At 38.8% G+C, this 16828-nt stretch overlaps 1 protein-coding gene across 1 annotated transcript in view; it reads left to right on the top strand.

Moving 5' to 3' along the window:
- The window catches only part of PCOLCE2 (procollagen C-endopeptidase enhancer 2), a 112054-nt gene extending 97750 nt beyond the window's left edge, over nt 1-14304 (top strand). Inside the window, exons 6-9 of the mRNA XM_019503071.1 lie at nt 2197-2348; nt 6062-6145; nt 9849-10016; nt 11975-14304. Of these exons, the coding sequence (XP_019358616.1) occupies nt 2197-2348; nt 6062-6145; nt 9849-10016; nt 11975-12105 (535 nt within the window). The 3' untranslated portion in view covers nt 12106-14304. The remainder of the gene's footprint in view (nt 1-2196; nt 2349-6061; nt 6146-9848; nt 10017-11974) is intronic.
- The last annotated feature ends 2524 nt before the right edge of the window (nt 14305-16828 follow it).

Raw genomic sequence — 16828 nt, forward strand, 5'->3', positions numbered from 1 at the left:
GCCATGGGCAGGAAGGAGCACTGGGGGTGGCAGGGGTCATAAGACCCCAGCCAGGTGCCTATCCAGTCTCCCCTTGAAGATTTCCAGGGAAGGTGAGAGCACCACCTCTCTGGGAAGCCTATTCCAGGCTCTGGCCACCCTTACAGTGAAGTAGTTCTTCCTAATATCTAACCTAAACCTATCCTCCCTCAGCTTGTGGCCATTGTTCCTGGTGACTCCAAGGGGGGCCCTGGTGAACAGACTTTCCCTGAGTCCCTGCTGCTGGCCCCTGATAAGGTTGTAGGCAGCCACAAGTGAAGCTTCAAAATCTATTGAAAATTATATTTAGTACTTTATTTATCCTGTATATAGTCAAAGTTGCAGGGAGAGGTGGACAGGCAAGAAGTCGCACCAAGTGAGGCACAACAGCAAAAGTAAAACATGTTTCATTTAGTAAGAGAAAGAAAGGAACTTTTCCTTCCACTTTGTGCCTCACGGAAAAGTTATAAAAATTTAACAGCCTGAGCACAAAACTCATTGAGCTATACTGAAATACTGTAATGAAAAAATAATTAGTGCATATTAGCTAATAGGAGAAATAGGCTTTTATGAGGCTGTTCTACACTAGCACTCCTGATAGATACAGTTATAGCATGTTCGGTACTACTCTGATGACAAGTCAGTTACTGAGAAGTAGGAAGGTGCAGGAAATTAAACAACTCAGAGAACAGTCGGGAAAGAATGCAGTGTATTAAATGAATTATAGAATGAGCTTTCTGAAAAAGCCTGAAGTACAGTATTAAAATAGTCCAAATGAGATGATGTGATGTGCGTAAATAGGTCAAATACACTACACATGTTCGTTCTGTTATTTACTCCCGGTGTTTTGCAGGCAGAACATAGGTTTCACAAAGCTAATAAACAGGCTCTTGTAATTCCACAGGACTGTGCCAACTTACTGGGAAAGAAAGCAAACGTCCGTGTAAACACAGAAATAACTCTTGGTTGCAGAATTCCAGATAAACATAAAGCTAAGAGTGTATGCATAGCAAAGCCACAACTAACCAATGTTAGTTAACCTCTGAAACTTCAGCCAAAAAATGAAGAATTTTTATTTTAACGACTTAATTTGGAGTTTCAAGAATGCCCGCATAAAGCTTATGAAATAGACCTCCATCAGTTTTATTGGAGGAGAAGGGTGGCAGGCATTATTACTTGTAATTTTATCAGGTTTAGCTTTTAAAACCATCTCCTATCTTCTTCCCTTTCTCAAGAACCTTTTCCTTATCTACATATTTCCTTTTCTAATCTAATCTTTCTCCTTTTTCCCTTGTGCTCTTTCCTTTGTTTGAAAAACTGCTAGCAATTATTCATGAATATCAAGCTGGTGCCTGAAAAAGTATGAAAGAACTCGGGAGGGGAGAGGGGATTGTCTGTAGAAGCACAAGATGGTCACAGAGAAGCTCTTACTGAATTACAATAAGACCCAGAGGCAATCAGTATTTGGGGCCAGTTTGTAGTAGGTGCTATAGTTTATGAAGTGACAGTTGAAGTAGCTGCAAATCCAGAACAACAAAAATATATTCAACTGGCAGGGCTGAGATTTGGTGGCGAATACCAAATTGTTGACAAAGCTGAGCCCACAAAAGGTAATGCTTAAACTTTTAAACATTTTTTTTTTTGTTCTTTTCCAAGAATTTGGAGTCCAATATTAAAAATGATTTTCCCAAACCTTTCTGACTCATAAGGGGGTTTTTTTCATTAAGAAAAAATAGTTTAAAAATAAAAACCCTTCCTACCTTAAAGGACATTTTTAGTTCTTCCCCATGGCCCACATTAATTCCATTTCTCTTAATCCATGATCCTGAGTTGAAGTTATACAGCTGAATTTGAAGATATGCTTTCTGATGTTACTTTCAGAAATCTCAGGTTTATGACTCAACTGCATGATCAGGCAGAAGGAGCTTGATGATCTTAGCACAGATGTGCTTTCTTTTGCTGTAATCTATCCTTTCCTACATCTTGAGCAGCTCAGTGGAACCTGATTTTGTCATCTTCTAAGGGCCTGAAACCTAATGGAAGTCACTGGTATCTATTTAAAGTGAAACTACAGTTGTTTTTCACCATGAATGTTAACCCCCCCCAGCCCCCCAAAAAACCCAAACCTTTTTGGCTTTTAAGGGGTTCAACACTTAATAAAAAATGTTTCTTTTTCAGGCCTATTGTATCTGAACGAAATGAATTGCTCATACAGTTCTTGTCTGATTTAAGTTTAACTGCCGATGGCTTTATTGGTCATTATAAATTCAGACCCAAAAAGCTGCCCACAACTACAGCTCCTCCTCCAACAGCAACTCCTCCTGCAACAAGTAAGTTTTAATGGTTTAATTTATTTTATACTGAAGAAGGACAAATTTCAGGACAAGGAAAGATTCTGTACCAAGAAGCACATTAAAATCTAGAACTTGGTTTTGTGGTTTGTTTGCATTAAAAAAGTTGAGGGAATGCATGAAAATTAATGTGCTCAGGGGAATAACTATTTAACATAATTAAAGAAAACTCAAGTCTAGATTTTACTGTACCTGTAACTGTCACAGTTGGAAAAAGTCTTATCATAGAAATATTGAACAAGGATTATCTAGACATATTTCTGAATCCATTCATTTTTTTGATAGTTAGCTAGCAAGTAACTTCTACCATGATAAACAGAGCAGTGAAACTGACATTTATTTTAAATAAATTGTTTACTTCTCTGAAAACTGCTTTGGCTTAGACCTCTGAGGAAACCATGAAATTGTTTCTAGATGAGTTTGTATGTAAAAATGGTCCAGACTTGTCTTTGCCATGCTGCTCAATTTCTAAGATTCAATGAAGGCTAACTGAATTCTCATTAGACTCTCCTGGCAACAGCATAGAGGCATTTTTTCTTTGGAAGTAGATCTTTTGCAGATTTAAAAAATCATAGCATCTTAGAGAAGTATGGCTGGAAGGGACCTCCATAGGTCATCTGGTCCAAACCCCTGCCTGAGGCAGGATCGTCCCTCTCCAAACCATCCCATACAAATCCATAATCTAATCTGTTAGTGAAACTACAGTCAACCCTGACACAACACAAAACATAACATCCTAACCTGGCACAGGTAAAGCACAGGGACCATGGCAGCCAATGTCCTGCCATAGTGAAAGGTTGTTAATGTAAGTTCAAGTGATGCCATGCCCAGTGCTGCAGAGGAAGGCGAGATCCCCCACAGTCCATACTAATCTGACTGTGAAGTAAAACTCTTTCCTGATTCCAGATAGGGAGATCAGCCTGACCCTGAACAGAAGGACAAGACCCTCTAGCCAGGAGCATTGGCACTCCCCAGTCTCAGTCCCCAGCCTTGGCTGCAGCCAACACCCAGTGTCTCTGAGGAAGGCTTCAAAAAACATCCCTTGACAAATGTAGCAGCCAGTGGGGGAGAGGGTAGAGAGGAGGGGAGGGGAATTCCCTCCAAGCCCCATGAGGCAGCTAGCAGAAAAAATGTACGTAAGTTTGTGTTCTTTTATTAAAAGAACTGTGCAATACTAACAAATAAGACCCCAGTTTATCCTTGACCATATAGAGAAGCAGTGGGACATTTCCAGTATGTTTTACCTTGTTGCTGGGAAGTTGAAGGGTTTTAACTCTTGCAGTTTCTCTACACTGGATAGAAAATATTCCAGGGACAATGACAGTGTAAATACCATATTTACCAAATCTTACCATATTTACCCAACTATAAGGCAACCCCTAATAATTAGATTTTATATATGGAAAATTTTTAATTTGATATAATTTTTCTAGGTATAGAATCTAATTATTAGAGGTTTGTCTTGAATTTATCAATTTCTTACTGCTACAGCAGGGAAAATAAATTGGGGCAGAGAGGGTCAGATAGCTGCTTTGCTGCCCCGTCCCCAACTTCCTCCTCCTGTAGCCCCTTCCCCCTCTTTACTGTCAGACCCTGCTCTCCCTGAGCACATGGAAGTGAGGAACAAATCTGAAAAAACTGGCCTTGAAATAAACATAGCTGTAGCAATTTCATGTAGTACCGATAGACTTAATTCATCCAACATTGATGCATTTCACGTTTTTTGAAACTGCTGCAAGTTTTAGCACAGGTACTCCACGAACACTTTTAAGGAGCACTTTTGTACCTACTTAGAGTTCAAACTATGCATGATATTAGTCCAAAGCCAAAAGGCTCATGATTTTTCATGGGTCCTTCCAGAGTCAACAGCATTTCAAGCCATGGTGATCCTACAGCTCAGCACTGCTCAGTATGTGCGTGTACTCCAGATACTTCCTCCCTACCCAAATCCACATGCTAATTAGCCTTCATTCATGACTGGAAGTGGGTGTTCTCATCCTGGGATCTTCCAAAAATGTATATGAAGATGAGGCATAAAGCCACCTGGTCTAACTTCCCTTCGTTGAAGGTGGGGCCACACTAATCATGTGACAGGCTGAGAGAGGGCCTGACAGAGGGATTTGGGGTAAGGTATTTGGGGCCTTATCTGGTGATGTTTTCCAGACATTTAAAGCTGGTGAAGAAGCAGGAATAATTGGAAATGGGAAAGAAAGGTGGGTTGTGCTAGCTCATCCTTGTGGTAGGGTTCATTAGTATGTTTGCCCCATATGGGTCATGTACTTGATAGTGATGCTCAGTGTTGGCTACATTTAATCAGCTTCATAGGTGATTTGTTACTGAAAGCTTACTGCTTTTAGCAGAACTTCAAAGACAAGCAGTGTATTTAAAGTGGTTTCCTTGTATGCAAATATAGCTTTTCCCTCCCATGTTGACTGGGGGAGAAAAAACCTTGTCCTATATTGGAGTAAACACAGTATTTATGGTGTTTTTTGCAGTATATGGTTTGATTTTTTATATTTAAAAACAGATCAAATTGTAAGAGTAGCTTCACAGGGGTTTTCAGCAGGAAACTGAAGCAGTGTGACATTGAAAACATTTGAAGTTGTCTTTGGGTGAAAGTAAATGTTTTAAAAACTAAGGTCACAATTAATTCTAAAAGCAAGATAATTTTGACATGATAGCAAAGAGAACCCTAACAATGAACAGTGCAATTTTTCCTCAATGAATTACAGATGACAAAATATATTCTGTAATGTATGATCCTAGTCACTAATATGAGTTAGAAAATTTCTGCAGTATCAGTAAGCAAGGATTTTTACCAGTGATATCTTTTATTGGACCAAGTACATGGTTGGGATAGACTTAGACAAGCTTTTGAATGCAATGCATTCTTCTTCAGGTCTGAATGTATTGCATTTGAAAGCTTGTCTTAGGTGCTTACCCACATTCAAATGATCTGGGAGAATTCCCCCAGGTTTGTTTTCCTCGTAGAAAAACTTACCTGGATATGCCTGAAGAGACATTTGATTGCTGAGCATCTGAAGAGGGGAGGGCTTGCAGTGCTGACACTATGCAGCCAGAGCGCCCCTGTATATAAATCTCAGTATGCTCTGCTGGCGCTCTCAGTCTGCACAGAGATAGATGGCAGCACTACACCGGGCAGCCCTGATTGACTGACCCAGACTGCTTAGAGTCAGCCTGTGTCCCCCTGCTTCATAACTTGGGAATTGTGAAGAGGGTATGTTATGTTCCCTGCTCAGTTGGAGCAGTAGAGCCCAGTGAATGACCATCTCCCTGAGGAAGTAGGGGCAGCAAAGCACCTTCAGTTGTTGGAGAACTGTGCTGTGGCTTCTCTCAGAAGAGAATATGAACAGTATTTGCTTTAACAGGAAAGACTGTCCTGGGAGTGACTCTCCTGGTTGTTCCCAGGTTATTTTTCTCCTGGACCAGTCATTTTTGCTCTGGGAAGAAAATCCTAAACATCTACTGTGTTCATCATTTCTCCTGGGAGTGCAGCAAAGGGAATATCTGTATATGGCCTCAGTCAAGTCTTTCCTTGAAAAGCTAAGTCTAGTTACAGATTGTAAATATCAAGGGAAAAAACTTTATTCTGTTATTAGAATATATTTCAAAATACCAAATACCAATTTTACTCTCTTTCTTTTTTTTTACCATTTTGTTCTGTGAAAAAGCTTTGAAACCAACTGTTGCTCTCTGCCAGCAAAAATGTAGAAGGAGCGCGAGTCTTGAGAGCAATTACTGTTCAAGTAACTTTGGTAAGAACAACCAAGTTTATTTCTTTATAATTAGTGACTTGGGACTGTGTGTTTAGGCTTAGAGAAATTACAGAGAATTTAGTTGTAAATTGCCATTCATACAAGGGAAATGCTTTCACATCATCCTATCTGCAGGCATCTTACATTAGGATCTGTGTATTACTTAATGCATTCCTGGAGATGTTTTGAAGTAGAGAGTGAATGTGCGTCAGAAACAAATATACTCTCTCAGTCTCAACATAAATGACTAAACAGAAAGTGAACTGTTGCTATATGAAAGCCTTAATTCAGGTACTATGCTGGCATGCTGTTTTGCTGGAGCAGCCTGTATATTTTTATGTTGTACATACTGCATTACTCAATTTCATAATTCAGCCTGAAGACATCCAAAATATTTTTTGAAGAATTTAGAAATTGGACATAGAAAAGACATGAAAGTCTGAGCACTACTTCCCTCTTTCAACTGTAAATCACAGATGGTAAATAATGCTTTACTATATTTGGTCATTACTAACATCTGATGACTTGCCAGTGATCTCAAGTGCTCCTCTATCATCGCTGTTAAACCCCATTACCTTACAACTGTAATGTAATTACCATCTTTTCTGCAAAAGAAAGCCCTCCACAAGGGCCCCACTCTTTCAGTAATCTAGGCTGCTTTGTGCCATTTTGCTAGAGTGCAGTAGCCCTCAAACACAACAGATCTGGGCCACAAAATCTCCCATCACAGGCAGTTTCTAGTTATCGTGGAGTCACTGTACTACTTTTTGATCCACCTCCCTTCCTGGCTACCAGTCTTAGGATGTGGCAACTGGTGAAATTAGAAAAGATTTCAGGTTGTTCTAATTTACACCTACTGCAGGCTGGTTTAGGATCGGAGGGAGCCTAGAGTTATCTTTTGTCCTCTCCCCCTACTCCCACTTACTGAGTTGTGCTGAGAACACCTTAATGTTTATCCTGAATATGTAGCAAAAGCTTTGGTGGCAATTGAGTAGTAATGCAAATTCAGTGCACATTTCCTTTACCCCCATGAAATAAGTGAACAGTTCTCAGAGTTCACCTGGTTTCTGATGATTAACTGAAGTGTCATTTCTTCTCCAGGACGAAAGTAAAATTATGCACCATGCTTTTCCACTGTCTATTGTGTTAATTAATGCAAAAGGTTTCTTCTCTGACCTGCATTTTGTAACCACAAAATTTGGTTACTGGTCTTTGAAAGAACGCTTCCTTTATCATCACTTTTATTGTGATATGTACATTTCCCCATGTTTGTATTAAACATGATCAGAAGAAATATATTTGATGGCAGTATAATTAAAGGAATACATTATATCAACTCAATTAAAGAAATATATTACATCAATTTCTGTAAATATTTTTGCAAAATATTGATTATACAGGTATTTAAAATAATCAGAATGCATATTAATTATTTATTGAATCATCTAAGCTTAGTATAGAATCAATCCTTGTTGCAGTATTACACACAAACTGGTATAAGCAATTGGAAACCAGTTCAAATCTGTAACACAATAGAAGTTCAGTGCACATAAACTGCCTTCAAAGTGGCTGAAACCGGTTTAAGATAAATCTGGATTGATGTATCAGACTTAACTGATTTAAGTTAAATTGGTTTATTGAACTTCTGTCCCAGATCCCCTCCAGATTTAAGTTACCGCATAGTCCCCCAGCATCCCAGAATTCTTTGCACCCCTTCTGCAAAAGACCCCTTGCAGGGTAGGTGGGCTAGCCTTGGCCTAAGCTTTCTGCTCCAACTGAGCAGGGAGGTGTGTTCTAGTGCTCCCCAGGTTCTGGCTTGGGCCACTGCAGGCATGTGGCTGCATTTCCAGAATCAAACGTGAATTTCTGTTCACTTGTTTATTGGTTCAATCTACACAGCATAGACTAACCTGTGGATATTGAATCAATTCAGCCTCAGGTTTTTTCTTAACCCAAAATAATTGTGTGTGCTACTGGTTTGCTTCTTTTTGATGCATAGAGACAGGCTAATGAGTTCATTTCTGCTTGCTTTTTCATATTAGGAACATTAGGTTACTTTTTCCCTTGCTCCAGGTGTCTTTGGAAGACATACTGGCTGCTTGCAGACATGGTGGGATGTGGGGGAATGGTGCTTTATTTTAAACTCAGCGCGCTTTTGTGCTATGCCCAGCACATGCCCAGAAGAGGCATCGCATTAGTTGCACCCAGCTTTCCCAACATCTATACAGATTGGACACTTTAGTGGGGCTTTTTTGGTGCTTTTATCTAATTGCTGATTGAATCAGCTTAAGTTAAAAGTGCCAAAAAGTCCTGCTGAAGTGTCTTATCTATACAGATGCTGCAGAACCAGCTTGAAGTAACGCACTGCTTCTTCCAGTAAAGTGCAGTTTTGTTTTGTTTGTTTTAGTTAACGTCTGTCAGCACCCATTGATATTACATGGTTTAAATTTAAACTGCAGTCTATGGCTGCTGACAGACATGGAAAAAAAACCCTGAAAAAAATTGCTTTATTGGAATAGGCAGTGTGTTAGTACAACCTGGCTCTGCAGCATCTATATAGATCCCGCATTTCAGTGGTGGTTTTTGGCACATTTATCTACATATTCTTTATCTAAATATTCAGTCAGCTAGTAGATAAAAGTGCCATAAAAGCCCCACCGAAGCCCCAATTTGTACAGACATTGGGCAAGCTGGGTCCACCTAACACACTGCCTCTTCTGGGCATGAGCTAGGTTCGGTGCACTCCAGGTTTAAAATAAAGTGCCATTTTGCTTTAGGTTTTTTTTACATCTGTAAGCAGGCTATGATTTACTGAGGCCACTATAATAAAGAGGCTGATTCTGGAAACTCAGAGTTCCTTTTTTCCCCTCAGGTGAGAGTACAGGAAACCATAGTTTCCCTTCTAGCCTAATATGATGTCGTCATTAACCCACCTATTTTTTTTATCCCTCTAAAAAGCACTCCAGTAAAAACATGGATGCCAAAACCTGATATTGCTAATGGGAGAAAAAAAATCACCTAGAATAATAATAAAACTCTACGTGGCCCTAATGTATAGAAGGCCTGTTTTTGCTTTGCGGTTCACCTTCTAAGGACAATATATGTGTTTTGTGCAGTCCATCACCATCACAATTAAGAAAATTATACGTAGGCTGACAATAGATTAATTTGTAATACGTAAACCTTGATAGTGCGTCTCCCTTTAAACTCTACATTTGTCTATTTCTGACAAAAATGATACATTTTCAAACAGGATTATTCTTGTGAGAAGAACAAAATATGACTTAAAGCACTTTGTGGTCGTGTTCGTTTTTTGAAGAGATAAGAGGAAATGGATCTGTCCAACAGTGGAAAATTTAAAATACTGGGCTAACGAAGAAAAAACAATTTGGCTTTTCTCTAGCAAGTAACAGCTTGTCCTATAATCCCCTAAGTGTTTTTGTGTTACTTGTACAAAGAATAAGAGTCAAAATCCAATAGAATTTGTCTGTTTTAAATTATTATTGTACATTGGTTCATTTTATCTATTTTTTGTATAATCCAATACCCTGTTCTGTTTTAATTTTAAGATAGAATGTGCAATTTTATTGCGTGCTTTTAGCAAACACTGTACATTCTATTTTATTTTATTGTTCATTTTATTGTGTTATTTTAGTGAAAGCTGTAACTTTACTACTACTAATAAATATCTTTTTGCATTTAGTTATAGCTGGAACTGTAATCACAGCAGTCACACGGGGTGGCAGCTTACATGCAGTGATATCAATCATTAATGTATATAAAGAAGGAAGTTTAGCAATCCAACAGGCTGGCAAGAACCTGAGTGCCAAGATAACTGTTGTTTGTAAACAGTGTCCTTCCATCAGGAGAGGTAAGGAAAAAAAACTTTACTTATCCCTAAGGGGTACTGATTTGTTGAACTGTTGTGCTAACAACAAAATTAAATTTAGGCATCATGTAATATATCAGGATAACCCACTTGAAAAAAGTGAAGCTAGTCATCTAACACATTGGTTTGCAGTCATTTGGCCTAAATGACTCTGCATCTTTATAGGTAAACAGCTACCCGATTTTAGATCGGGTGCTTTATTTCATGTCAGAGGGAAACTTTTTAAATTTAATACATCTGTGGGGAAGGCAAAACTATTTTTACATTTGATTCATGGAGTTGTTCAGTTTGTGAAGTCTAAAGACCTGGAAATGGGTTTGGTTTGGCAAATGAGATTTGGCTGGATTTGATTTGGGATTTACACATCTGAGAGCCTGTTTTCATATGCAGTTATTTAGAGGGGTGGAAATGCAAACAAAGTAAACCCACAAGGGCTATTAATATAATAGTAAATGACAGACAATAGCTTCATTCAAAATGTGACCTTTTCTCCTCCATAGCTATTCTGAACAAGTTTTACATAGTATTTCTCCACCTCCATTCTTTTATAGGTAGATTGTTATTTTTATTTTATTTTACTAGCAGGTAACACCATTCTAGCTATACCAAGCAATACTGTAGACACCGCATGCCAGACAAGGCAACATCCAATGAAATGTCATCATAATGACCAGTGAGATGTTGTAAGAAATGCTAAGATTGTTTCATAGTAGCTAGCAATTAAAACAGCGTAAACTAGCTCCACCTCCTGAGTAAGCAACAGTAAAAAGCAACAATGACACCAACATTGGAACAACAGCAGGGAACCATCAGAATAATTCACCTAGCAGTTAAGAAAACATGCAGGATACTATTCTCATGGACCCAGAGGGACAGCTTTCCATCTCCAGCTCCGTGTGTGCAAAAATGAAATTTATTTCCAACCTATGGGGACTTTTTACCATCCATACTTTTCCCAGTCTGATGAAGGGCCTTTGAGCCTGAAAGCTTGCAGAAAAGGATATTTTTTGTGATTTCTCAGTTGGTCTAATAGAAGGTATCATTTTGGAACCAAGAGTTCTAGATTTTTGTATTTCTTTTTATCTCAGACCAACACGGCTACCAAGTACATCCCTGACAGGATACTACCAGCATTTAAACATGCGGATCCAAAGTGGCTAGCATCAAAGAAAAAAAGTGTTGGCAGAAACTAGTTTTTGCTTTTACCTTGTGATGCCTGGAATCTGGATGCCTGATATCCTTGGTGTGGCAAACTGTGTCCCTTACGTAGACTTCTGGCTCCAGATCACACTCTTCCGTTTCTTTCCAAATCCTCTTGAATTATTTAATATACATTAATTTATTATTTAATTCCTAGAAAGTTCCCTCACTTGCTCACTTCCTGCAGTCCCACCCATCTGCCTGGTGCCTTGCAAGCCCCGAACCTTCTGGGGCCATAAAATATTTAAATCCATGTCATAGCTCTGCAGCCATGGACTAATCATATGCCAAGATCATCCCCCCAGTAGTCTTGTTAGTATTTTACCCAATTTCCTTTCCATGCATCCATGACCTCCCCACCCAGTTACTTACTAGCATCACGTTCTTTTTTGCAGCCCTAGTACACCTGTGACATGGCTGCTGTGATCTTATCATCCAATTCTTATATTGATTTTTCTAGCTTGTTCTTGGCACTTTTCATACTGCCCTGCCTTCTTTTAAACCAAAGGCATTATCATAGTATTTGCAAATATAAGAACAATGTCAGCTGGCTGGGTAAGATACATTTGTTTCTAGGTATGAATCAAACCAAACAACATAAGTAGACCTTAAATACAGGATACAACCAGAGGTGGGAGTGCATACCATAGCCCCAGTTGCATACCATATGCTTTGTTGATCTTTGCAAACAGTACCTATAAAACAACTTAAGACTTGCTATATCACATTTTTTTCTCTAGGTCTAAACTACATCATCATGGGCCAGGTGGAAGAAGATGGTAGAGGCAAGGTCCTGCCTAACAGTTTTGTCATGGCTTTCAAGACTAAGAACCAAAAGATTCTGAATACCCTGAAAAACAAGAGGTGTTAAAAAGTAAACTCTGCACTTGTGCTCTGTCATATTTGTGGGAACAATCTGTATACAGTAGAAATCAAAAAGATAGAACTGATCATTACCAGTAAGATTCTTGGTCTGCTCTTTCCTCCATTCAGCATGTCACTGGCACTGGTTGATGTTGCTTAAAGAAGAACTTAGAGGAGAACAGTTGCAGCCTGGCCAGCTGATCTGAAATGTACCAAATTCCAAATACTTTAAAGCAGTTAATTTATACGCATCTCAGAATTTTTTTTTAGAATTTACATGGCAGTGTAAAATAAGAATTTTAAGTGCAATATTTATAGCAATTTTCACTTAGCTTTTCCTTTTAAAGTTGTTTCATTATATGGGTTCTTGCATCATCATCTGTGCTTAATAAAATTTTAAAATTTAATCAGATACCAAACAGTTTTTGAACATCACTGTGTAAAGTGGGGCATGCTTAGAACAGACAGAAATCCTTCTTTGATCACTTATGTGCTTTTGATGCTGTGGGACTTGCCTAATAAGAGAGGGATCACATTTTCCTTTAGAGGGCTCATTAAAGGCCTGTATCCATTGAAGTCAATGAATCTTTCCACTAATGTCAGTTAAAATTAGATTAATGCTTTGAAGAATTGAAGTGTACTACAATACAATGCTTTTATCTCCTGATGACTACATTCTGTTAGGCAGTTAGCTTTCCCTATATAGGAAAGGGGTAGCGAGTAACGCAGTGGCAGTGAACTACACCTGTGAAGTTTGAATTTTGATCGCTACCATGAAAGAAGCACAATAGAGTGCTGCTCAGCCAGGCAGCAGCATGTAAGTGGTAGCATATCTGTCTCTGCTGATTCATGTAGCTTTAAGTACTACAAAGCATAAGCATTTCATTTTAATTGGACAGCAGTATCATATCCACCCACTATACATAAAGGAAAAGGCCTGAAGTAGGATGGAGGGGCTCACAGTAAAACACAAGTTACTGCCCTATGTTAGCTTTATCCATTATATCTGGTCAAAACCTTATTCCAAAGTTGCAGGGCAGCAATGAGGAGCTCAGGGAGGAATGCAGCTCTTACAGACTGATAACGGAGAAGTTGAAGAACTCTAGGGAAGGTAAACATCGAGCTATGTTTATACAATCAAATAGTTATGCAAAGGCTCAACTCTGCCAATACAAAATTGCCCACGGAAGCATCTTAGACTTGAGTGCCTGAGAAGAGACTTTTCTATTGTTAATATTGTTCAGAGGGCCTCTTATACTTTGGCATGCTATGAAGAGACCTCTTAATAAAGATCATCAAAATAGAAGTATAACCAAGTAAGATGCAAATGTTCTTAAAGCAGCACCAAGTTGAAAATAGTGTTTCCAAACTGATTCTGCTACTAATTGCATTATTGTAGTGCTTGAAAGCATTAACTGGTACTGGAAACCACTGTACAAAGGGCTCCACAGGCTGGAGTTGACCTGTAGGCTGCTGACCCCTGAACTAGACAAAGAATAAAGGGGAAGGCAAAGTGGAGGTACAGAAAGATAAAGTCACTTGCTGAGCCTAAAGGTGATGGACCCAGCAGTGGAACATGGATCTGCTGACTGCTTGTCTTTTGCCCTATTCACCACAACCCAGTTAACCTTTTTTTATTATTATTTGGAAAAAGTCTCAGTGGTAGCCATTTCCAAATCAGATTTTAATTCTCCATATTAAACCTGGTTTTCAAATACAGGTTTCTACGCAAATAGAGAGAAACACTACATTGGTCCTACTTGGTCTGTCAAGGGCAAAAGACAGATACCTTAGAGACATTTTTGAAGCTGCTTTTGCCAGAAACAAAAGGCAAATCAAAACCCAACATTTTTATTTAGAAAGATGAAGACAGACAACACTGTGGTACAGCTTTGGCTATAGCTTCCCCCTGCTTCTGTTACAGTTGTGCATGAAGAATACTTAAAACTACTAGCAAGAGAAGGAAATATTCCTGTATAAGGAGTAAAACAAATTAATGTGATCAAGAAAAAAAGATAACTTCCTATGGCAAAAATACAGCACTTGGGGGGAGTGAGGGAGGAGGAGGGAAAGATGAAAGAAATCCCCAAAAAATCAGTATATCCCAACAGTCTCAATAGAAGAAATGTTTACTGCTGCTAAGTCTTGATAGTATTTGAATGAAAAAATTATAAATCCTACACCCAAATAAATTCTAATCAAATGTTTTTTATTCTTTTTGATGTTGATTTTTGAATTTTTTTGGGAACACTTACTCAATTGGAGCCATGGCAGGTCCTATGAGGTGACAAGAAAAGAAGTCCCCTTAGATGTTCATGAGTCATAAGACTAATTGGTCACTAAATTTTGGTAGAGAAAATGATTACCCTTTTTTTTATTGGTAGAAGGAAATAAATAACCCATTTTAAGTCTAATGAGTTATCCATTAGTTAACCGTCTTGTTAGTACACCATAGATTCAACTTGAAAAGTGTCGCATAAGTAACTCTCAGGGAGGCAGATCCAAGTCATGGTTCCCCAGACATTTTAATACAGATTCTTGTGCCTATCAAAAACTGAATGGTTGTGCTTTGGATGAAATCTGAAAATTGGAAATCAGAGATTAAAGCTAATAAAGGAATTAGATGGCTAAAACAGAACTGGAGAGCTTATGTCCAATACAATATGTCCATAACCATGGAGGCAATTAAACTACAGTATCCAGGTAACTCTTGGTTTGATTTTTAATCTCCCTGAATACCTGGAATTCTACTTCTGCATGTACTGCCAACTGCTACAGTGTGAACAGTGCCTGTCTCCTGCCTAAGCTCAACCATGATCCATAAAACCCACTGTTAAATGCCAATCAGGTAGACAGAATCACAGCATACCTAACATGCGCCCCCAGGACAGGACCCTTCCCAAAATGCAGATTTGATCAGGTTTTTTGTTGTTGTTTTTTTTAAGATGGCTGAAAGGGCAAGTGGCAATACTGTACCTATTTCTATATAATAACAAAGTGGTTAGAAAGCTTACCCATTAAGTCTCTCAGCATGACAGGGTCCAAACCTATGTGACCTACCTGCCAGAATTCCCTAACCACTGCCTGCTCTATAGGCTGGAATAGAGCAGACACTTGCCATGTCTCCAGTTAATGCAGTGTCATTGTACACCAATTCAAGATTCACAGGAGAAAAAGTGTGCATGAAAGTATATGACTCCACAATCAAGAGGTTAAGTGTTCATCTGGGTGGGAGGAGTCAACCTAGGTTCTCTTCCCTGCTCCTAGGGGACCATTTTCTGCAATTTAAATAAATACTGAATATTCCAAATTGCTGCACAATTTCTAGTGGGAGGGATGGAAGTTGTCTCCATCCAGACAAGCTCCCAGCCTGCTGGTTAAGACACTGTCCTGGGAGATGAGAGATGTTTACTTTAACCCTTCAGACTGAGGAGGAAACTAAATCGAGTTTCCTCACTTCGTGGGAGAATGCTCAAACCAATAAATTGCTATCTCCACTTCCTCCTTTGGCCAAATTTTATGAGTAAGCCCTCCTCCATTTCATTCAAAGAGGGAAGGGAAAAGATTCCAAAGTTATAGATACAGGCTGCATGGAGTTGCCCAAGCTTTGGCAACAGGCAGGCTATAAGACATTCCTGGTCCTCCACATTTCCCATGGGCTAGCTGTAACTAACTCTGCTCAAGCATGTGGGTTTCTTTGGATCCTACTCTGAAGTACTTAACTCTCCCCATACACTAGATTGCATTCCAGCAGCAAGGGATTATACCACCTAACTTTTCTATTGGGTCTAGCCCCAAGTGTCACGTTCATGTTGGTGCCTTCACTGGAAGTCCCACTAGGGCTATAGCTTGAAAGTAGGGCACATGAAAGTGATCTTGGAGCCTAGGATAACTTCATTAACACAGACATAGTCAACACTAGGTGAAAGTATCTCTTGCTTGAGCAAGGCCAGTGGCTGTGACAAAAAATGATGTATGACATGAACGGTCGCTTACTTCTATATTTTGAGTCGTGCCTAAAGAAAAAAGCACGAGGAGCTGAGCCACTCAGAATGATCATATCCCAGCTACTATGAACATAAACTTGCATCCTCAAGTAAAATAAAGAACAAACCCTTATTTTACAGAATTCACTTTATATGAATGAAAATGTAAAAGATGCCTTGATATTAGATGAGGAGAGTTCCATGTTTTGCTAGGCAGATGAAGGAGGTGAGGTAATTACCAGTTTGAAGATGAAGGGAAGTAAGGGCAATAGTGCTATACTAACAGATAGGTATAGCAAACTCCTAACCAGCTTCTGTAATCCTACATATTTTGTTGTGGTGTGTACTGAATTAGAGAAGTTCTTTCAAACTTTGCTATTAATATTTAAAACTACATTTTTCAAGTTGCTTTTTATTTGTCCATTTCCTCTTCTGGAGCACATGACAACATATACAGCACAAAGTTTTATGTCAGTACATAGTTCAGATTTGAGATTCGCTTCCAAATTCAAGAATTGGATTAGCCTCTTTACAAAGAACAAAAGGAGGCTACACCCTTATTCAAATAAAAAAATAATAAAAAACTCATTAGACAATTTAGACTACCATGGCAGCATGACTTCAAGAAGCCTAATATTTAAATCCCTCTTGGAATATGCATAATTCAATAGTACAGAAAATATATCACCTTTGCAAGAAACAATTCTGTAAGAATTCCCTTTGAAGGGATCCCTGACATAAACC

The sequence above is a fragment of the Gavialis gangeticus genome, unplaced genomic scaffold (assembly GCF_001723915.1).
Source record: "Gavialis gangeticus isolate Ggan-Ray unplaced genomic scaffold, GavGan_comp1, whole genome shotgun sequence".
Lineage (NCBI taxonomy): Eukaryota > Metazoa > Chordata > Crocodylia > Gavialidae > Gavialis > Gavialis gangeticus.